General features: G+C 38.4%; 1 protein-coding gene across 1 annotated transcript; it reads left to right on the forward strand.

Annotated features, from left to right (window-relative positions):
• Positions 1-12174: 12174 nt before the first annotated feature.
• On the forward strand, positions 12175-18269 carry FGF20 (fibroblast growth factor 20). The gene is made up of 3 exons (XM_070948755.1): positions 12175-12466; positions 15121-15224; positions 18024-18269. The coding sequence occupies exons 1-3, from the start codon at positions 12175-12177 to the stop codon at positions 18267-18269; spliced, it is 642 nt and encodes a 213-aa protein (XP_070804856.1).
• The last annotated feature ends 4134 nt before the right edge of the window (positions 18270-22403 follow it).

The following is a 22403-nucleotide window of genomic DNA, read 5'->3' on the forward strand; positions in this document are numbered from 1 at the left end:
ACTTTATCTTCAAAAATTCGAAAGGATGACTAGCCAAGAAATACAAAAATGTTTGTTATTTTGGAAAAGGACTATGACAAATCTATGCAATATATTAGCATACAGAGACATCACATTTAATAACAAATCAACCTGTGGTTAAACCGATTGTTACTATGACTGAAAACTTGATCTTCAGAAAAACTGAACGAAGAAAATTAGATGCCTTGAATTGTAGTGCTGGAGAAAATTGTTGAGAATGTTTTGGCTAAAACCAGATTCCTCACTGGAAATACTAATACTAAAGCTAAAACTTAAACATTTTGGGCACTTAATGCAAAGGCACAAATCATTAGAGAAGATCTTTTTTTAAAAAAAGGCTGACAGATGACAAGGTCTCTAGTGAAAGCATAAATTTACTAAAGAACTCGAAGAAGCAGTTCTGTACAGATAATCCTGGTGAAATGAGTTCTGTTGTGTGATGGAAAATTAGAAGTGACAAGAGCAACAAATCTTGTATCACTACAAAATGTCTTACATACAAACAGTCACATTCAAACCTTCATATCATACCTATTTTTGAGATCAACAATAGTATAGTATGCAGATGGAAGAAAAGTATGAAACAAGTAATGAAATCAAAAAGACAAGAAAAAAAATGAAAATTAATTTAATGCAACAACATTTACTATCTCAACATCTTTTTATTTTTACAGTTATCTTTGCTTCTACCATGTCTGCACAATGCTTCTTAATTGCCTTTGAAAGCTTCACACTTTCTTTTCCTAAGTAGCTTATCAACTCTAATTCACCTTGTTTTCTTCAGTTTTTCTCGTCTTTCACGCCTCAGGCATGAAAACTGACTGGGTATCTTTGGATCAATCACTGTATACCAGCCCAATCCACCTCACAGGATTATCTTTGTGGGGAAAATAGCAGGAAAAAGGAATACTTGAGTTATTTATAAAAGTAAAGAGGTTGGGAATGAATGAATGAAATCATGGATTATTTCACATTTAAGCCATATTCACTCAGTACCCATTTATTCTTGAACTCATCTCTTGTTTTAATACCTACACTTAAGAAACTCATTCCTATTCTATTGAACTTATTTTTATGCTTACCTTCATACAACATGGATAGAAGCATACTCTTACACATAGCCATAGCGCAATAACATTTTTTTATCTTCAATAGTTACTTGGTACTACTTTGCAACTGGCATTTGCATATCTCAAGAACATTCCATCTATAATATTTTGTCATCTCTACTTATGTAGAGGTTCATTTGCTGGTTATAACTTTTTGGCATTTAAATATAACTTGCAATTGTTCATTGAATTTTCTCTTGTAATACAACTATCAGTATTGATGGTACATTTATGTTCTTATCAACACCCTTTGTTGTATCATATAATGACATAATACTATATAATAATAATTTTATATGATATTTGCTGCAAATAATTCAGTTTCTCAGCCAATAACTTGATATCATCTATAGATAAGTATATTCATATCCCAACCAACTCACTTTTGATATTTTCACAAGAATTCCTTCTACCTTTGTGCTTAAACATAACCATCATCGTAAACAACCAAGGGGATATTATACATTCTTACTTTTCTGCTCAGTGTTGAACTGTTCATTAAGTACTTAATTTATTCTCATGGATCCTCTACAGTACACATTGTTATGTACTGTTCTTATCCCATTCACCAACTAACTTTCAACTCCAGATACATGCAAAATTTCCATCAATCAAGTTTGTTTTATATTTATTTTTAAATCTACAAATTTACAAAAAGAAACCTTTCTTCTTCACAGTAACACTTCCTCAGTGCTTGCTGAACAGCAAAAATCCACTTTGCAAACTCCCTGCCTGACAAGAAAATATATTACACTTCCAAAATTCTGATCACTATCATTCATATCAGTCAGAAGAATTCTGCCAAAGGCCCTCCTAGGTGCAATTAACAAAGTATAATTTTTGCATTCACTTTTGCAACAATTCCATTTGAATATTGAAACAATAATGGCACCCTTCCAATTGTCAGGCATGCATGCAATTGTCACACTATTATCAAGATAACCACTTTATAAGCAAACCACATCCATATTTGACACCCACAGTTTAACATTTCTGCAGGTACATTTTAAGCCTTGCCGTTTTTCAGCACTCTGGTAGTATTTATTACTTCTTTGAATAAATACTTATTGGACAAAGCATTTATTACATTTATTTCAGTTTTTGACATATCACCACCTCCTATATGTCAGTTTTTGACATATCATCACCTCTAAAGTGGTGGTTACAGCATTTTACCCCATTGACTTTCATTCATTATTTTTATTGATGGTCACTCTGTTAGAGGCTTCTTGTTTAGCATTCTTATCACTAACTACAATATTTTTATAACCTTCAAATTGCTCTGCACTTACTTTCCTTCTGTATTCTCTTGAACTGTATTCTTTGCAACTAACCTTTTCTTTTTATATGTCTTGTATATTATCTACTCTTACTGCTATATTTGACCTAAATTTGACTTAAATTTTCATTTTCATTCATTCAATTTATTCATACTCTTTATCACTTACCCTGTTTTTATTACAAGTTGCAAATTCCATATGTAATAACCATCATTAGAAGAGTTCATAGAGATTGACTTTTATTGCCCATCACCCATCATGGCTTTGAGGGTTCTGTGTTATATCTTAGCAGTTGCTAACACTGCACTTTTCTAGACAGAGAGTTTTGATACTGTTTCTGGGACCTGTTGGAGCCACTCTCCCAGTTTAGGAGTAACAGCCCAGATTGCTCCTACCATCAATGGGATCACTTTGGCCTTTATGGTCCATATCATTTCTAGTTCCGAGTTCCTCCTTCAGACTGTAGTATTTCTTCAGCTTCTCTTTCTTTCTGATGTTGATATTACTTGGCATCAGTACATCTATTACCACCTCTGCCTTCTGGTTCTTGTCTAGTACCACAATGTCTGGCTGATTAGCGAATCCCTCTATCTGTCTGTATCTAGAAGTCCACAGGATCTTAGCCCTTTTATTCTCCTGACTTTGGATGAAAGGATTGATAGATGGGTGTGTGTGTGTGTGTGTGTGTGTGTGTGTGTGTGTGTGTGTAGAGAGAGAGATAAAAACACAGTAGAAATACTAGTGATATTGGCACATTTGGGCAAGTGTGCCACAAGTGCAACCAAAGCTTGCTTTACACCAAAAGCACACTAATGAAAAATAGGATTTTTAATCTAAAGACATTCTTGCAAGCCAACATATTATTCCCCATTTCCCACTAACTAGGAAATATAAGAAATGTGGTCACAAAAATAATTTAAGTCTTCTCAACGTCCTGTTCTGACAACATTTAAGAATCTGTCTTTGCAGGATGACAGGATGAATTCATTTTATGAAATATTTATGGATTCTTATTTCTAACAATATTTATATGCTTTTTTTCAAATTGTCCTCTGCCCCCAAAATTCAATATATTAGTACATTAGAAATAAATCACTAGACCAAATTTTATTTGCTATCTTATTAATATATACATACATATGACTTTAAATAGTAATATAATCAAACAATAGGAGTATTTTAGTATAAAGCAGGGGTACCAAACTGGCGGCCTGTGGGCTGTATTCATCATGTGCAGGCCACATCCACCCCGGCTCCACAAAGGCAAAAAAAACATTGCGATACATCACGTGGCATCACGTGACATGATCGAGTTTGACACCCATGGTATAAAGGCATGGTCTTTGTTTATTGAATATGGTAGAACCACCTTACTGAAGCTACATAGATAATGATCTTATCTGAGTCTCAATGGGACTTTTTCTGTTTTTCATAGAAGAAAGGAACATATAAATGAAATAAATAATTAGTATTAGCTGAAGTTTTCACCTGGCTGTTTTCATTCACAGATAACAGGCAATACTGGATCATATCTACCTTTCTTTCTGATTGTATAGTAACTTCTTTCTTAGCTATAGGTTTGTTACTTCAGATTATGTTATCAATGTCTTGAGCTGGGCTGCTACATTAATTATAGTTTGATTCCCCCACTGTGCCATATACAGTATTAAAAAAGAAGCCTTAATATGTGTTTCAAACATGGTTGATTGTTGGCATTTTAAGACAGAAATGTTCAGAACTACCTGAACAATTGGTTATTCTACAGATTCTAAACTTTGATCTAGTTCTTTGATTTAGCCCTGCAATTAAGAAGATTTGGTTCAAAGCAAAAACTCATTGGTTGATGTTTTACACTGATGTGATAATGTTTACACAGATGTGCTTTGAAAGCTTGATTATGGAGGACTTTTTGGGTCCAGCCACATGACAAGCTGTTGTTATTTGAAAGCTAAACTTATATAATATCTATCTGCAATCGTTTTTCCAAGAAGTCTGCCAGCTTTCTCTCTCCCTTTCGAAGTGATTTATCTGATCATTGTGTTCAATGTTATTTTCATTTTGAGGTTTTAAATCCTTCCATAATAAATCACTTACTTTCAACAATCTTTTTTTTAATAACTCAGGTGCACATAGGGCAGTATTTAGGACTGCTGTGATGAAAAGGTGTTTCATTACTTGCTTTAAGCCACCTGCCAATTAATTAGCCCCAAACTCTCTCCAGCAAATAAAGCAGAGCAGCAAATCCATTTGATCTCTCAAATTTACATGGTGACACATGGAAGACGACTTATAAAAAGAAAAACACTACCCTGTTCTAGTTTACTGTTCTACAACTTTTTTTTTCATTGTTAGAAATTTAAACAAAAAGTATAAAAACCCATTGAGTAATTCTTTCTGAAATATTTTTAGGGAGAATATTTATTTAGATAATATACTATTCACAAATGTGGGGAGAATACATAGCATATTAATATAGTTGGAGTGTTACATTCATGCAGTTAAGTTATGTGTTAGACAATATGGTTCAAAGAACTCAAGACTCTAGCTGGATTAAATTAAATCTCAATAGACAAAATCATTTGTTTTCTGCACTTTTTAAATGAATCAGTAATAACAGTTCCCAACCTTCCTGTCTTAAAAATAGTTGATATCTTCTAAATAGACTTGGATAGAACCTCATAATATGGTGTGCAATCTAACTTCTGTTTATTAAGTAGATTCTTCCTCCTACACCTGTGATGACGAACCTATGGCATGTGTGCCGGAAGTAGCATGCTGAGCCATCGCCCGTTGCTCTTCCAGTTTCCAGTGCACCAGCCAGCTGATCTTCATGCACACGGGAGTGCTAGAAACTGAAAGAAGTGGCAGGACAGGGTGGGCTGCATTGGCTTGTTCTCAGTGATGGGCCAGGGGACAGTGGCAGTTCTCCAGCATCCTGGCCAGAAGCGGCAGCATGACAACGGCCCTCGCCCCAAGCCGACCAGTCACTCCTGCCCTTCACCCTGCCATTGCCACTGCCGCTGCTGCTCTCGCGGGGCTGCGCAGGAGATGAGTCTGTGCCGGAGGAACATCTGTCCAGTGCCGGGGTAAAAGGCATGGTGGCTGCGGAGTGATCATGCTCCCTTGACAGAAGGGCGGGAGGGGGAGCCTGTGCTGGCTTGTTCTCGGTGGTGGGCTGGGGGGGCACTTCATTGACATTTTTCTGGTTTCCAACGCACACATGCGCACTGGTCAGCTGGCCTTTGTGTGAGCATGCGCGCCAGAAACCGGAAGACCAGGTGGTTGGAGTGCATGCATGCACTGGAACCCAGCTGCTCTTCCTGTTTCTGGCATGCGGGCGTGTGTGCGCGCGCACCTGTACTCCTGTTTCGGCACTCGGTGCCGAAAAGGTTCGCCAACACTGTCCTACATCATCTGCTATTCAATTCCATTTGCCTATATATAAGGCTAGAAACCTTGTCAATTTTATTTTTAGTGGACAGTGCTTTGAAGTTCTACTGATAGCAAAACCAATATTTTTCATTTCTGTAATTTGATACAGGTAGTCCTCGATTTATGACCACAATTGAGCCCAAAATTTATGTTGCTAAGTGAGACATTTGTTAAGTGAGTTTTGCCCCATTTTACAACTTTTCTTGCCACAGTTGTTGTGAATCACTGCAGTTGTTAAGTTAATAACCCAATTGTTAAGTGAATCTGGCTTCCCGTTGACTTTGCTTGTCAGAACGTCATAAGAGTTGATCACATGATCCTGGGACACCATAACCATCATAAATATAAATCAGTTGACAAGCATTTGAATGTTGATCACATGACCATAGGGATGCTGCAAGGGTCATAAGTGTGAAAAACGGTCATAAGTCACTTTTGCAGTACTGTTGTAACTTTGAACAGTCACTAAATGAATTGTTGTAAGTAGAGGACTACCTGTACATTGCTCTTCAGCTTACAATGTCTTCAAGTGAATTCATATTTGAGCTAAAACAATTGCCAATTAAACAAATCATAAAAGAATAATAAGCAGCATTATCAGCACAGGACAAAAATTCAACTGACATATAAAAGATATGACCAAACAAAGGCTTTCAGTTGATGCCAAAATGTTGCCAAAGGCAGCAATCCAAAATACAGTTGCTTGGAAGTAAATCCAGTTATCTCAGTGGAACTTGTTTCTAAGTAGATACATTCAGTGATTCTGACAGCCTCTGGAGGAGCCACCACTTAAGCGATCTTTTGGCTATTTAGTTACAGCTATTTAGTTACAGTGCTTGACTATTATTAGGCTAGGGAAGGTTTTAACACATTGACCAGTATAAATGGCAGATGATTATTCTTAATGATCATAATCAGCTTTTATTTATTTTAAAATAACTACTTTTCAATATTAAACATATATCTATATCTACTGTATATTTACAGTCAGGTCCAGAAATATTGGGACATCGACACAATTCTAACATCTTTGGCTCTATACACCACCACAATGGAGTTGGAATGAAACAAACACAATATGCTTTAACTGCAGACTGTCAGCTTTAATTTGAGGGTATGTACATTCAACTCAGGTGAACGGTGTACAACTTACAGCAGTTTGCATATGTGCCTCCCACTTGTTAAGGGACCAAAGGTAATGGGACAATTGGCTTCTCAGCTGTTCCATGGCCAGGTGTGTGATATTCCCTCATTACCCCAATTACAATGTGCAGATAAAAGGCCCAGAGTTCATTTCAAGTGTGCAATTTGCATTTGGAATCTGTTGCTGTCAACTCTCAAGATGAGATCCAAAGAGCTGTCACTATCAGTGAAGCAAGCCATCATTAGGCTGAAGAAACAAAACAAACCCACCAGAGAGATAGCAAGAACATTAGGCGTGGCCAAAACAACTGTTTGGAACATTCTCAAAAAGAAGGAACGCACCGGTGAGCTCAGCAACACCAAAAGACCCGGGAGACCATGGAAAACAACTGTGGTGGATGACCGAAGAATTCTTTCCCTGGTGAAGAAAACACCCTTCACAACAGTTGGCCAGATCAAGAACACTCTCCAGGAGGTAGGTGTATGTGTGTCAAAGTCAACAATCCAGAGAAGACTTCACCAGAGTGAATACAGAGGGTTCACCACAAGATGTAAACTATTGGTGAGCCTCAAAAACAGGAAGGCCAGATTAGAGTTTGCCAAACAACATCTAACAAAGCTTTCACAGTTCTGGAACAAGATCCTATGGACAGATGAGACCAAGATCAACTTGTACCAGAGTGATGGGAAGAGAAGAGGATGGAGAAGGAAAGGAACTGCTCATGATCCTAAGCATACCACCTTATCAGTGAAGCATGGTGGTGGTAGTGTCATGGCGTGGGCATGTATGGCTGCCAATGGAACTGGTTCTCTTGTATTTATTGATGATGTGACTGCTGACAAAAGCAGCAGGATGAATTCTGAAGCGTTTCGGGCAATATTATCTGCTCACATTCAGCCAGATGCTGCAGAACTCATTGGACGGCGCTTCACAGTGCAGATGGACACTGACCCAAAGCAAACTGCAAAAGCAACCAAAGAGTTTTTGAACGGACAGAAGTGGAATGTTATGCAATGGCCAAGTCAATCACCTGACCTGAATCCCATTGAGCATGCATTTCACTTGCTGAAGACAAAACTGAAGGGAAAATGCCCCAAGAACAAGCAGGAACTGAAGACAGTTGCAGTAGAGGCCTGGCAGAGCATCACCAGGGATGAAACCCAGCGTCTGGTGATGTCTATGTGTTCCAGACTTCAGGCTGTGATTGACTGCAAAGGATTTGCAACCAAGTATCAAGGGAAAGTTTGATTTATGATTATTATTCTGTCCCATTACCTTTGATCCCTTAACAAGTGGGAGGCACATATGCAAACTGCTGTAAGTCGTACATTGTTCACCTGAGTTGAATGTACATACCCTCAAATTAAAGCTGACAGTCTGCAGTTAAAGCACATTGTGTTTGTTTCATTCCAACTCCATTGTGGTGGTGTATAAAGCCAAAGATGTTAGAATTGTGTTGATGTCCCAATATTTCTGGACCTGACTGTATATCCCCTAGATTATTTTATATTCCACTATTGTAGACATGTGGTTCTTGAATAAATAAAATATTTAAAGGCTTTGGAGGCATGGAAGAGGAAAAGGGTTACAGAGAAGAAAGCTATAAGATGCAGAGGGAGCCAGACAGAGAGAGACAGAGATTTTGGAAGAGAAAGCTAGGTCAACTTGATTGCTGCAGTTGTTGCACACCAATCAAAAGCAGAATACTTTGATATTTTCCAATCATAAGCAAAGTATTTTAGCTCCTGGGAAGTGGCAGTGAAAGAGGGCTATTGACTGCACAGTCCAAGCTTGTGAGCCTCACAAAATAATGAAGTTGGCCACTCTGTGATGCCAAGTACTAAATATGGCCTAATCCAGGAAAATTCTTCTTGTTCCATACCATCACCACTGCCTATGCCTCCTTAAAAGAGACCAATACAGCAGGGGTGAAATTCAGCAGGTTCTGGAGAACCGGTAACGGAAATTTTTAGTTCAGAGTGGGGAGGAAATGGGGATTTTGCAGTAAGCTTCCCCTGGAGTGGGGTGGGAATGGAGATTTTGCAGTATCTTTCCCCTACCACACCCACCAAGCCACACCCACAGAACCAGTAGTAAAAAAATGGATCACACCACTGCAATACAGCATTCTTTCCAGTGCAAAAAGAAATTTCACTAAAGTAATTTTTGCCAGGAATTTTGCCAAATGTGGAGCAAAAGATTGATATTTATTTCAACTCCACTTGATAAATCATAATCACTTCCACCAAACTGCTGTTTGAGTTACTTAAAAATGCATGTTAAAACATGCATCTTTAAAAAAAATATTCAGAATGTCTTTCCTCCTCCAGTGCTTGATTCTTCTTTCTTTCTCTCTTTTTGTAGTTCATTAAAGCTCTTTCATGGTATAATGCAAAACAGTATGTCCTATAATATCCAGCTAATGGTTACAGAGATCATCTTTAAAATCCAGAATGCTCATAACATAGGGTGCAAACTAACTAAGAAGTACACATTTTATATCACCACCCAAAGTTCAGTAGAGATCAGAGAGTTCATATAAGAGAACAGAAGCACAAACTATTTTCTCCCAATGTTTTCCATATTTCTAATACTTTACAAAAAAAAATAGATCTTAGTCTAAAAATATATCCCAGATGGAACACTACTACTCAAGAATTATAGGATAGCTGAAATGAGATGGCAAATCCACATTTTCAAAGAAAAACTAGCAGTTTAAAGTTCTGATGAAAGCATATTAGAAGATATTTCATTGTTTATATTTAATACATCACACCAAAAGTGAAACTTAGTCTGCAGTCCTATACTACTTACCTCAAAGTTAATCTCACTGAACTGAATTTCTAGGCAGATGTGCGTATGAGGCTAGACTGGGAAGTAAAAAACACAATTCAAAGGAGTCAAAGACAGACCACTTCTGTGCTTTTGCCAAGAAAGCTTCCTGTTTTTGTGCATGAAGACAGCAAGAGCCAAGTTTAATTTGAAGAAGACTATCATCTTTTTTGCCCTGAAATGCAACAGGCTGCAGTCTTAATAATAAGCTCTTGAGCTTATTGAGACTTACCTCTAAGTAAACAGGCTTAGAATTCCCCTTTAAGTAGCATGTATGCATTCAACGTATTGAGTCCCAAGGGATAAATGCAAAAACAAACAAACAACTGCCAGCTTCTGCCTTTCCTCCTCACGTGGAGTGCAGAGTAAAGAAAATCGCACACCAATTATGTTGCGTGGTAAGAGAAATGTGCATGTTCAGCTGAAGGAAGAGGAAACCAGCTTGCACTATTTCAGATCATATGTGATCATGCTGTAGATGCTTATCCAGCTACTCAGCATGGGCTGAATGCCTATCTCATACCTTTCTAGAAAAGTAGGATAATTGAGTTCAGCAAGGTTAGGTTTAATCAAGGCTGAACATTACCCTCTGCCACCCCAGTAATAATAAGATAACGGTGAAAATTTAAGTATTTTTTTGCCTGACTCAGTCTTGGTTCTTGGTAACTATGTGGTCCACACAGCTTTCTAGTCTTCTTCCTAGGCTGAAAAAGAATCAAGGTCACTCAGTTTGATTGAAGCCTCAAGTAGGATCAGATTTCTCTACTCCATCATCTGAACAAGGAGATCAAACTGGATCCATTAACATACTATGGATCTCTATTGCTAGGTCCTTATTACATTCATATTTGGTCCAGAAGCTACCTGAAATCTTAGTGACTGGTATTTTTACCAGCTTCCACATACATTGCAAAAAAAGGGCAGAAATATTTCCACTGTCAACCGGCTTGCTAGCAGAGACCCTGATGCCAAAATAGACAAAGGAATATTATTTGTCCCTGATGAAAATGAAGACATTTATAGTTAGCAACATAGTGGTCCCTCCCTCAAAAAATATATTTGATTTCTCCTGCAGCCCTTTCAAAGTCTTGAAAGCTTTCCAAGCATTCCTCAGTTTCTCTTCTGGTCTCTTTGTATTGCTCAGGTCTAATACTGTTAAACATCCAAACAATACCCAGAGGCTATTGTATTAGGGCCTCTGTTAGACCAAGCAGAGAAAAACCTATCCTTTAAGAAAAGGGGAAACCCCGACTGACTATGCCAATTCGCTTGGGAAAAAAAAAAATCCCCCCTCCTCTCTTTTTGGAGGGGAAGAAAACGCAAGAAGATAAAAGGCAAGGATAATACATGTAACACTTTTATGAGTGTTCTGAAAAATCGAGCAGTCGACCTGTTAGATCTTTTTTGCTTTCTTCCCCCCTCTCTCTCAACCCCCCCACCCATTCCCTCTTTTCATGTGTGTCTCAGCAGGCCTAACCCTCCGGTAACGCCCTTTCTCCTTCTTACCTTTCCCTGCACCTGTCCACGTAATACGCGGCAAGCTTCCAGGGTCCTCCCCCCCCCACCTTTGCCAAACGGGGCTCCTGCTGCTGCTCGCGATTCATCCGCGGCGAGAAGCTTCAACATCAAAAGGGAGCCTGGCGGAGAGGAGCGAGCGACGGCATCCTTTTTCGCATCGTCGACAACAACCCGGGTGGGGGGGAGAGGGAGGGAGGGAGGGAGGGAGAGGCGTGTTTCCAAGGCTAAATTGGAAGCCGATTAGGCGCGCGCGAGAGAGGAGGAGGAGGGAGGGAGGGAGGCCGGGGCACCTTCGGAAGTCCCCTTCGTCAGGAGGGAAAAGGTGTGAGGAGGGGAAAAGCAGCTCGGTTTAAGATTTCAAACGCCTCAGCTTCCCGGCGCGCTTCAGCTTCAGTGCTATTAGCATAGGTCAGGGGGGAAAACCTGCCCCGCGCGTATATATAGCGAGAGATTCCCCCACGCGCGCTGTTGTGGCACTTTCGAGCGGCCTCGCTTGGATCGCGGCGGTTTCCCCCCCAAAGACAGCCCGAGCCGGTGGCGCTACCAGCGGGCAGCAGCGGCAAATTGGGCATCGCCGGCCGTCCCACTTGCAGCGGCTGTCGATGTTGAGGCCAAGCCCAGCCCAGCCTCCCCACCAGCCCCATGTCAGGGGAGAGGACAGATTCTCGGGACAGGCAGTTGCTCTCTTGACGCCAAGTCCGCCTTGCCTGCCAGACCCCTTCCAACGCCGGCTCTGAGCCCCGAGATCGGACTCTGCAAGGGACTCCCTCTCGCTCTCGCTGCTCCTCTCCTGCCCTCTCCCTCTCCGTTCTCGGCAGCCCTCCGGTTGGGTTTCCCCATGGCCCCCTTAGCCGAAGTAGGGGGTTTCTTAAGTGGCCTGGAGGGGATGAGCCAGCAGGTGGGCTCCCATTTCCTCCTGCCTCCTGCTGGGGAGAGGCCGCCCCTGCTAGGGGACCGCCTGACCCAAGCGGAGGGGGGATCCCGAGGGGGCGTCGCGGCTGGGGCCACGGATTTAGCCCACCTGCAGGGCATCCTACGCCGAAGACAGCTGTATTGCAGGACTGGCTTCCACCTGCAGATCCTGCCCGACGGCAGCGTTCAAGGCACTAGACAAGACCACAGCCTCTTCGGTAAGCCCCTTCCCCTTCCCCTTCCCCTTCCCCTTCCTTCCTTCCTTCCTTCCTTCCTTCCTTCCTTCCTTCCTTCCTTCCTTCCTTCCTTCCTTCCTTCCTTCCTTCCTTCCACCTGCTCTCTTCTGCAGCTTCTTCCCTTGTGACGGAAGCATCCTATAGCAACAGATGGTATAGCAACGGATCTCAGGCAGTGGATGATTAAAAACACACCCGCTTGCAGGAGTAGCATCTTGATCTGGGTTAACATTGTTGCAGAGGGCTAATAGCGAAGTGGAGTGTTGGGACAGCAGCCTCCCCATACACCAAATGGGCAGGAGGTAGAGAGATCAGGTTAGGGGAAAAAAAGTGGCAATCTGCTTGCAAAGATGTATTTCAAGTAATACAATCAACAAACTGATGGAAAAAGGCCTGGATATGTGCCTTTGAGCATGAACAGACCTCCTTTACAACATCCTTATGTCCTTACTTAACACACAATGCCTTATTGGAGTGTGGGAAATCCATCCATGAGATAATGATGCTTGGAATTACATACAGGTTGTCCCATGCAGCAAGTGCCTAAACTATTTCCTGTGTGGCTTGATAACCGTAACGACAAGCATAGCATCCGTATAATCAGCTTCTAAGACACTTAATACATCAATGTACAGAGATAGCATTTTATTCGTGATGTGGAAGAGTTTCCCACGTGGGAAGTATTACATTATTTGAAGTGAACCAATATCAGGACTTTTCATTTTCAAAACCAGGCTCTAATATTTTTATAAGTCTCATGTGTGCTAAAAGCAAGCTGTGAGTCTATATACATGCATAACTATTACAGGTATAATTGTAATCCAAATAAACTCAGATACATTGCTCTGACTGAGAGATGATATATAGTACCTGTGTGCTGGGTTCAGTCTTTCTAACTTTTCCAGTACTTCTTTTTTTTTAGAAAAAGTAATTGCATGTTTTGCTATATATAGTTGTTTACAATGCACTCCTGTCTCTTTGCATGGGTATTAGTCCTTTGGTATTCCAGTGGGAATTGTGCATAAGGAAATGCATGCAGGATTCCACAAGAACATGCAACTTAATTTAACTTAGTCTGTGTAGAAGACAGAAGATATCACACTGTCCAAAGATAGAGAGTGAATCCATTGGACTCAGTGAGTCCAATGTAAAGCAGGTGCTAGATTGTACACACTGCAAGTACCTTTCTGATACCATAGTATCCAAGATCTAACTAAATCTCTGCAATATATTGAACTAGTTTGTTTAGGATTTTATTTATGAACTACAAGGGATTTAAATACTGAATGAAAGAGTTTCCTAAATGTGTAAGGGAAGACAAACAAATGAGTGTTGAAGAGAAAGTCTTCTCTGAAGAAACCTACTAGTACTTAGTGGTTGGTCCGCAAATGTTTACAAAATGTATTATTACTAATATTAAGTGCAGCTGATAATTCTCACTACTTCCAACAATCTGCTCTAAGAGATCTTAACTGATAAATAGGAGTTTTGTTTCAACTCTAGTTCAACCAAAAATTCTATGCAGAAGAGAAGCTTCTTAGAGCATGTAAACATGGAGTAATTGCAAAAAAAAAAAAAGAAAAAAAAAAGAAAGAAAGGAAGAAAAATGTTTGAGATTGAGATCAAACATTCTTGGGGCTTTTTTATTCTATCACTATTCTCAGTAGCTTTGACTGATGTGGTTTCTTTGTTGGTTAAATCACCTGCTTATTATGATTTGGGGAGGAAAAACGTGTCTTTGAAAATGATATCAGAAAGACAGAATACCTCCCATATCTTTCAATGGAACTTTGAATATTGGGAACTCCAAAATCTCTGATGATTTATTGGCAGTGAAAAGATGGAGTATGCAGTCTTTATAAAATACTAAGTATCTGATCCTTGCAAAAGATTTGGCTGCCTTGTAACAGTAGCAAGACACCCCACATCTCAAACATTTTTTTCAATTGAACTCCAAAGGCTGATTATGATAAAAAATAATTAGCTTTCCTTAGAGAGAAAATAATTCAGAAAATCGAACATTGTTGAAAAACATAAGTGTTCAAAAGCTTACCTAAAGTACATGGCATTATTTCAAAGGAAAATATGTATGTATGTGTATATATATATATATATATATATATATATATATATATATATATATATATATATATATATATATATATATATATATTATATACACACACATACATACATACACACACACATATTTGGACTGATATTTATATGTGTGTGTGTGTGTGTGTATGTATAAAACACTTATCAAATGCTTTTCTTTTTAACAATCCAAATATTTGAACACAGTTATTGTTTAACACAGAATGGCACAACTAATAACATTGCTTTGTAACTCCTGTGTATTGCAGCTGGAGAGATTTAAGGACACTTCAACACTTTCACTGAAATCAATAAGATGTTAACAATGCTCTTTTTTATTGGGTCAACAGCAATATATATCACAGTATTATAGTACTATAAAGATACTTCGATAACCCCATTCTGTATACTGTAGAATCAATCGATCAATTTAGAATTAATCTCATTTAATTGTGCATCTATTTCTATTTAATACACAGACTTTTCCTCATCAAATATAATTAGCCTTAAAAATATTTTTTTCCCTTTTCTCAATGCAGGTATTCTTGAATTCATCAGTGTGGCTGTGGGATTAGTCAGTATTCGAGGAGTGGACAGTGGCCTTTACCTTGGAATGAATGAGAAAGGAGAGCTTTATGGCTCTGTAAGTATTACTGCTATATCATCCAGCTCATATTACAGGCTCACATTAGCAGTAATCTTTATAATCCCTGGGAATTTTGTCACTGGTAACAATACAAGAAGGATTGCAGCCTTGAAGTGGCTACTTAGCTTTAGAAAAATAGTATTCGGTGGATTAGTACAAAGTGAGAACTACCTGGAATAAACTGCACCACTACAGGGTCATGTTTAGATAACTTAAGATGTTAAGTGAATCACTCGAAATTTACCCGAGTTTCATCAATGCAAAGACAATAGCTGCATAGGAAATTGCCTTATAGAATTGTACCATGGATCCATCTAGCTCAAAAGCATTTTCTCACTGAAACTCTCTTAAATTCTAGAGGGCAAGGGGGGCTTGTCTATATTTTTTGTACTTGATTATTTGACTCAGTTCCAGGGAAAATAGTTTTCTGTTTGCATTTTTAGGTGTTTATGAGAGTTTTCTAAAACCTGGTTGCCAAAATTAGGTGCAATTGTCAACCAGTCGGAGATGGGAAACAAAAGCAAATATAAGTAGTCCTCGACTTATGACAGTTTGTTTAGTGACTGTTCAAAGTTACAATGGCACTGAAAAAAGTGACTTCTGACTGGTTTTCACACTTATGACCATGGTCATGTGATCAAAATTAAGATAAGCAAAGTCAGTGGGGAAGCCATGTAGGGACATTTAAGATGAATATTAGTTTTTTCTTTCTTTTCATAAGCAAAATTTTGGGTTGTTTTTATAGTTCTTTCTTTGCAGTACTTCCTCGAATGACCAAGTGGACAAAAACTGGCCCTTAATCACTTGATCATTCCAGGTAGTGGTGCAAAGGAGAAGCAGCATTTACAAAAATTCTATTATCATATAGGGCAGTGTTTCTCAACCTTGGCAGCTTGAAGATGGGTGGACTTCAACTCGCAGAATCCCCCAGCCAGTGCTGCTGGCTGGGGGATTCTGGGAGTTGAAGTCCACCCATCTTCAAGCTGCCAAGGTTGAGAAACACTGATATAGGGAATTTTTGACATGAAAAGACAAGACCAACATAAGGCAGTCCTCAACTTACAATCATATGTTCAGTACCATTCAAAGTTACAATGGTACAACTAAAAATGACTGATGACTATTTTTCACACTTATGACCATTGCAGTATTCTCATGGTCACGTGATCAAAATTCAGAGACTTGGTAACTGACTCATAATTATGACAGTTGCAGTGTCCTGAGGTCGTATGATCATCTTTTGCGACTTTCTGACAAGCAAAGTCAATGGGGAAGCCAGATTCCCTTAACAATCATGTTATTAACTTAACAACTACACTGATTCACTTAACAGCTGCCTCACTTAGCAACAGAAATTTGGGGCTCATTGTGATCGTAAGTTGAAGAGTACCTGTACACAGCTGAAAATCAACACAACTGTGGCCTTCAGATGCAAAATCATTGCCCACCTTACCTTTTAATAAAGAAATGCATTTGCCACTCAACAACATCTGCAGGAAAAGCATGTTCTTCCATGAATTATTCCCTTTCCTAAAAGGGCAGACAAGTTCTGCTAATTATTGCCTCATTCCTGCAGCATTGTATCCAATATGATATGTGCTTATCAGTCTATACAAGAGGAGACAACATTGTTCTAGCCAACTGAGGTAGTGTGCTCTGTTAGTTCAAAGTAATGTAAGAAGCTAGGAGTGTGCAGGATGTGGTAAAAAAAATGTCAAAACGAGGGCCATGATGGTATGAATGAAGTTCTCCCTTTTCTTGAGGTAGAAATGCCTAAAAAAAACAGGTGAAGCTTCAATCACACCAAGGGGGCTGCCATCTTGATTTTTTTGACGTTGATATCCCTGCTACAAGCCACTCAGAGATTTCCCAGAATGGAGCCAGAAATTCCTTAGCAAAGAGTGGCTAATATAACCCCAGGATAGCAGATATAATTAGTGACTTAGAGGTGACATTTGGAAAGGGGAGACTCAAATGGGAGGTCTCATTGAATAACTTTCGGCCCATCTTCCTTCACAGGATCATTGTTGTGGGAATAAAATTAAAAGAGTTTCCCAAGTAAACTGCCTTCTCAGAGAAAAGGCAGGTTTAAGATGCAGATGTAAAACAAAACAAAAGAAAAAAAATAAAATGTGCAAAGTTTGATCTAGTGCAGGGGTGTCATACTCACGGTGTCACGGTGGCATCACATGACGTATTGGAACTTTTCCCCCCGCTTCGCTAAACTGGGTGTGGCCTGCAGGCCGGGAGTTTGACAGCCCTGATCTAGTGCATAAAATAACCTGAAACAAAGCTTGTTTGGGAAGTATTATGTGCATATAAAATGATGTAGGTTTTAAGGGTCCAAATAATTAGGGACGATAGGGGGAAAAGGAAAATGAGCATTAATAGTCCAAAAGACTAAAAGGTGTCCATAGTTGTATGTCTGCTAATATTTCAGTGCAAGCATCAATCTTAAAAAGTTGTGACCTAGTTGTGGCCTGAAAAAGGAAGCAGAAAGAAAAGATATTATGAAGTATAATAAATGGAAAAATGTAGCAATTATTGTATAGGTAGGCAGAGCTTTAAGACAGGCTGTATTCCTTACTGATAAAAAAAATCCTCTGCAGAATAAAATAATTTATTAAAACAATATCTTTATTTTTAAACAGTGAAGAAATAAAACTGTGAAAAATATCACACCAGAAAGAAACATACTTTTTGAGGTAATAATCAACATAGGAATAGCTCTATCATCTCTTATCACCATGTCTGTAGATTTTGGTTGAAGAGACTTCTCTTTTTTTCACCCTGTAGGAAAAGCTCACTCCTGAATGTGTCTTCAAAGAACAGTTTGAAGAGAACTGGTATAACACCTACTCCTCCAATGTGTACAAGCATGGAGATTCAGGCCGGAGGTACTTTGTGGCACTTAACAAAGATGGCAGTCCCAGAGATGGGGCAAGGTCCAAAAGGCATCAGAAATTCACCCATTTCTTGCCTAGACCAGTGGATCCCGAAAAAGTGCCGGAGCTCTACAAGGACCTGTTAGCAATCAGTTGAAGACAACCACAGAGAAAAACAGGATCTTAGCCTCTACAGTTCCAAAAGCAAGAGCAACTTCTAAATGTTGAAAATTATTGAGATCTAGAAAGCAGGCATCAGTGAAGCTGCTTAGTGGTAGACAAGCCTTCATGCCTAATCTCTGGATTTAGGAGAATGGATATTAAAGTCTAGATGACCAGCCTCTTTTAGGTACACTCATTCTGTGCTAGTCAAGAAGATGTTTGAACTGGACTTAACAAAACTGCTCTGGATCCTGTACTTGGAGCATAAATAATTACCTAAAGTGAATGGGAGTTGGCTGTAGATAATAAGGGAAAAAATGGCTAGTTAACATCATTGATAACCATGTGGATGGTTAACATGGAGCTTTATGAAGACTGTGGTAATTGGGCAGCAAAATCTGGATTTATTTTTTCCTTCAGGATGGACCTAATTTATATATCTTCAGAGTGCATATATTTATTTTAAATATTTATTTATTACAGAGTTTATTTTTTATTGGTCTATGAAGAGAGTTCAACCCTATACTACAATAAAAATCATTTACAGTGCCAATATTTACTCCCAAAGTAGTATCATTGTGCAAAAAGGGAAGATTGCTATCCCAAATGGTACAAAGGGAGCAACATCTCTTAAAGGTTACTGTTTTACAAGCTAAGAGATTGGTGTTTTGTTTTATGTACACACTGTTTCCTGTTGAATGGTCTTGTGTCGAAAGAGATGTTGACTGCCTTAGGAATTATGGGACTACCACCTATATTTGTACTGAATTTAAGATGCACATTTAAATGGAATTAAAGGTATACTTCTATCTGTTTGTTTCACTATTGTTCTTTAAGGAGCTAGTCCACCAGAGTCATTACCTTATGAGAAGAAAGTATCTGGAAAAGGTCTTGTGCTTAAGGTGTTGAATTAGTTCCAGAGACGGTCAGCTTCATGGCCATTTTCAGCTATGGAAGCTCTGTGAGTGACCTTGGGCCAGTCACTTCTTCTCAGCCCAGTTTCTTTCACAGAGAAAAGCCTGTGAGAATAAAATGAAGGGGTTCATTTTGAGGTTCATATTTTGCATCACATGATAGCTATGAATTAATTGAGGTTTTGAACATTCTCTTGTTCTGCACTTCTGATGTACAACAACAATTTACACTAAATGAGAAACTAAACAACAACTGTGATGGATTTTTATTAACAATATTGCTATCATCATGAGATCATGAGATCCTTGAAAATAATCCTAAATGCTCTTGAAACATATCTTGCTCCTCACTTGACAATTCAATCCTAAATGTAGGTATCCAAGAGTAGCCTTGGAGATCCATTTTAGACCTTACATCTCCACTTTATAAATCTCTGTATATTTGCCATGAAATCTGAGATGATATCCATGGGAGTTCAAGGTTGCCAGATAACTAATACTCTAACACAGGCATTGAGGATACCACAAAAGTTCCTTGTGAAGATTCTATGTATTTCCTTAGATTAAGAAAACTATATTTGTAACGGGAGAACCTGTTAGTGGAAATTTTGAGTAGTTCAGAGAACCAGCAAATACCACCTCTGTCTGGCCCCAGACTGGGGTGGAAATGGAGATTTTGCAATATTCTTCCCCTGCCACACCCACCAAGCCATGGCCACAGAACCGGTAGGGAAAAATTTTGAATTTCACCCCTGATTTGTAACCCTAGCTTAGATCTTTTCTTATTTATCTATTTTAATGAATATTGCTGGTATCTTTCAGACAACTGCTGACATTTTATTCACCAAGACAGGACTCTAATTCTGTGACTGAGAGTATGACGTGCAAAAACTCTCACATTTAGAACCACATTTTTAAAGAAAATCTGGAAAAGAAACCTGAGATTGTAGGGAATTATAACCAAGTAAATATTGATCAGCTTGACCTAATTTAGTGCCTTTAAGGTGTGTTAGCCTTGGACTTTTATCATCCACATTCTGGCTGGGGTGATGGGAGCTGTAGTCCAGCACATCTGGAGGGTACCAAGTTAAGGAAAGCTGGAATAGACCAGATAATGATATGTGAATCAGATTTCTGATTGCCTAGATAGTCTTCTCTACTTTAACAGAATATATAATTTAGAAGCTATGTTTACCTTAATAGTACCATTGACAACACTTACCTCAGCACTTACCTCAAAATAAAAAAGGTAAAATCTTGTTCAATCATCTGCCAGTTGATCACTGCAGAAATAAATTTTCTGTTTGTGAAATGAAAAGATTGCTCTTCTCTCAGGTCATGCTTTTAAATACATAGAATTTTTAAAACACTTGCATGAAATGTGAGGCCATTTCTATTCTACAAAAATGATTCGAGACAATGTTCAAAAGAGCTGTTGGAAGAATCTTAGAGGTTCCCCCTTAAGAGTATATTAATATTGGACAGTTAAATTATTCTAATAATACCCTTGTAAAGTAGAACTGCAGAAGAATTGTTAACAGTATACATTATCATCTTCACTGATAGAAAAATAAAAACTGGATAATGGTTGTGCATTCATGGTCTTCCCTCCATGCTCTGGTTAGAAAAGTTTCTTATTAAGAAGCTTTCAAGAAAGAAAACAAGCAGAAACTTGGCTTGTTTGACTTCCTTTTTCCTCTTCAGTTCTGAGTAGTGCCTAAGGCTGCTTAAAAATGCAAATAACAAAATGTTGAATTTTGTTTAATGTACTATAGACTCTAAGTATGACTTAGTTACTGAGTTTCAAGATCATTCTCAGTAACCAAAATGAAGCAAACCATGAATAATATACCATGTCAGTAATATTCTCCTTTGCCAGCATCATCACTAGCTATTTTAGATATAAACCATAAAGGGAGCAGGAAGGCTAATAAACTGCAGCCATCTGTAATCTTCATCCAAAGGTTTTATATGATAAGCTTACTATTCATAGTGCTATCTCTTGAACTTTGACCTCAAAGGTTGAAGAATTTTAAAGAAGTTTTGAAATGTCCAAACTTTTAAAAAGCAACTCAACTGCAACTGAGTCCATAAAAGTTAGTAGGCTATTTGATGTTGACTGGAAAACAGTCTATTTCAATATATTTTTCATTGAGAATTGATTTCTTCTGCTTTATTCCATTAACAATTTATTCTGCTCCCATTATTTATTAATTTTTATTCTACCTTTATTTTTGGTCAATTCAAGGCAATATGCAAGCATACCTAATATTCTCACCTTTTACTTTCCCAATAACAAAAGCTATGTGATGTGGGTTGGGCTGAGAGAGAGTGATTGACTCTGGACTACAAGTCATAGACTCCTGGTTTTGAACCAGCAACTTAACCACTACAGTATACCAATTGGTTCTCTAAGACAGATGACTGGACATTGGATAAGCTAATAAGTGTCCCAATGTTTAAATGATTCTTAAGGTCCTTAAAACAGAGAAGCACAAGTCAAAATCATTGGAAAGAAGCATGAAGTGACAGTTGCACAGTCACACTGTATGTGTAAGAATGCATTTCAGTGGTATTCAAACAATTCATATTATCTACATCTGAGTTATTGAAGGGGTTTGTGATAGATTCTAAGACATTTATATTTTAGCTGCACTGAAATAAAATACTCTTATCCTCTGGACCCAAGGCAGAATTTTAGAGAGGCTGCAATTATCACATAAGATCTTGGTATTTGAAACAATTCTATTTTTTGAATATTTAATATCAAAATTTGACTATTTATAGACATATACCCTACATTTGTATATTACAAAATTTGAAACCTTAAATCGACTCCTGTAATTTATAATTATTTTTCTAGCAAAACATTCTAGAAACAGCTTTAGTTTCTGCTGTTCTCAAGCCCTATGTATGCATATTAAAAGTAGATATATCTACTGAATCTAACAGGATATACTCCTAGGGAAGTGGAAATAATTATGGAAATCATTTATATTAGTAGCTAACAAGCATTAGAGCAAGATAGGTATGTGAAATATGCTGTAAATAAATTATTTGCCTTTAAAAAAGAAAGGAGGAATAGAAAAATGCTGAATTAATTTTTCTTACATCACATCCATTTTGAACATCCTGGAAAACCTTCAAATGACAGAAATGTGCTTAAGCCCCACAATCAATTGGAAAGAATCATAATTTTATAAAAGTATCAGTAT

The sequence above is a fragment of the Pituophis catenifer genome, unplaced genomic scaffold (assembly GCF_029215685.1).
Source record: "Pituophis catenifer annectens isolate HBS135680 unplaced genomic scaffold, rPitCat1.0.hap2 SCAF_8, whole genome shotgun sequence".
Taxonomy (NCBI): domain Eukaryota; kingdom Metazoa; phylum Chordata; class Lepidosauria; order Squamata; family Colubridae; genus Pituophis; species Pituophis catenifer.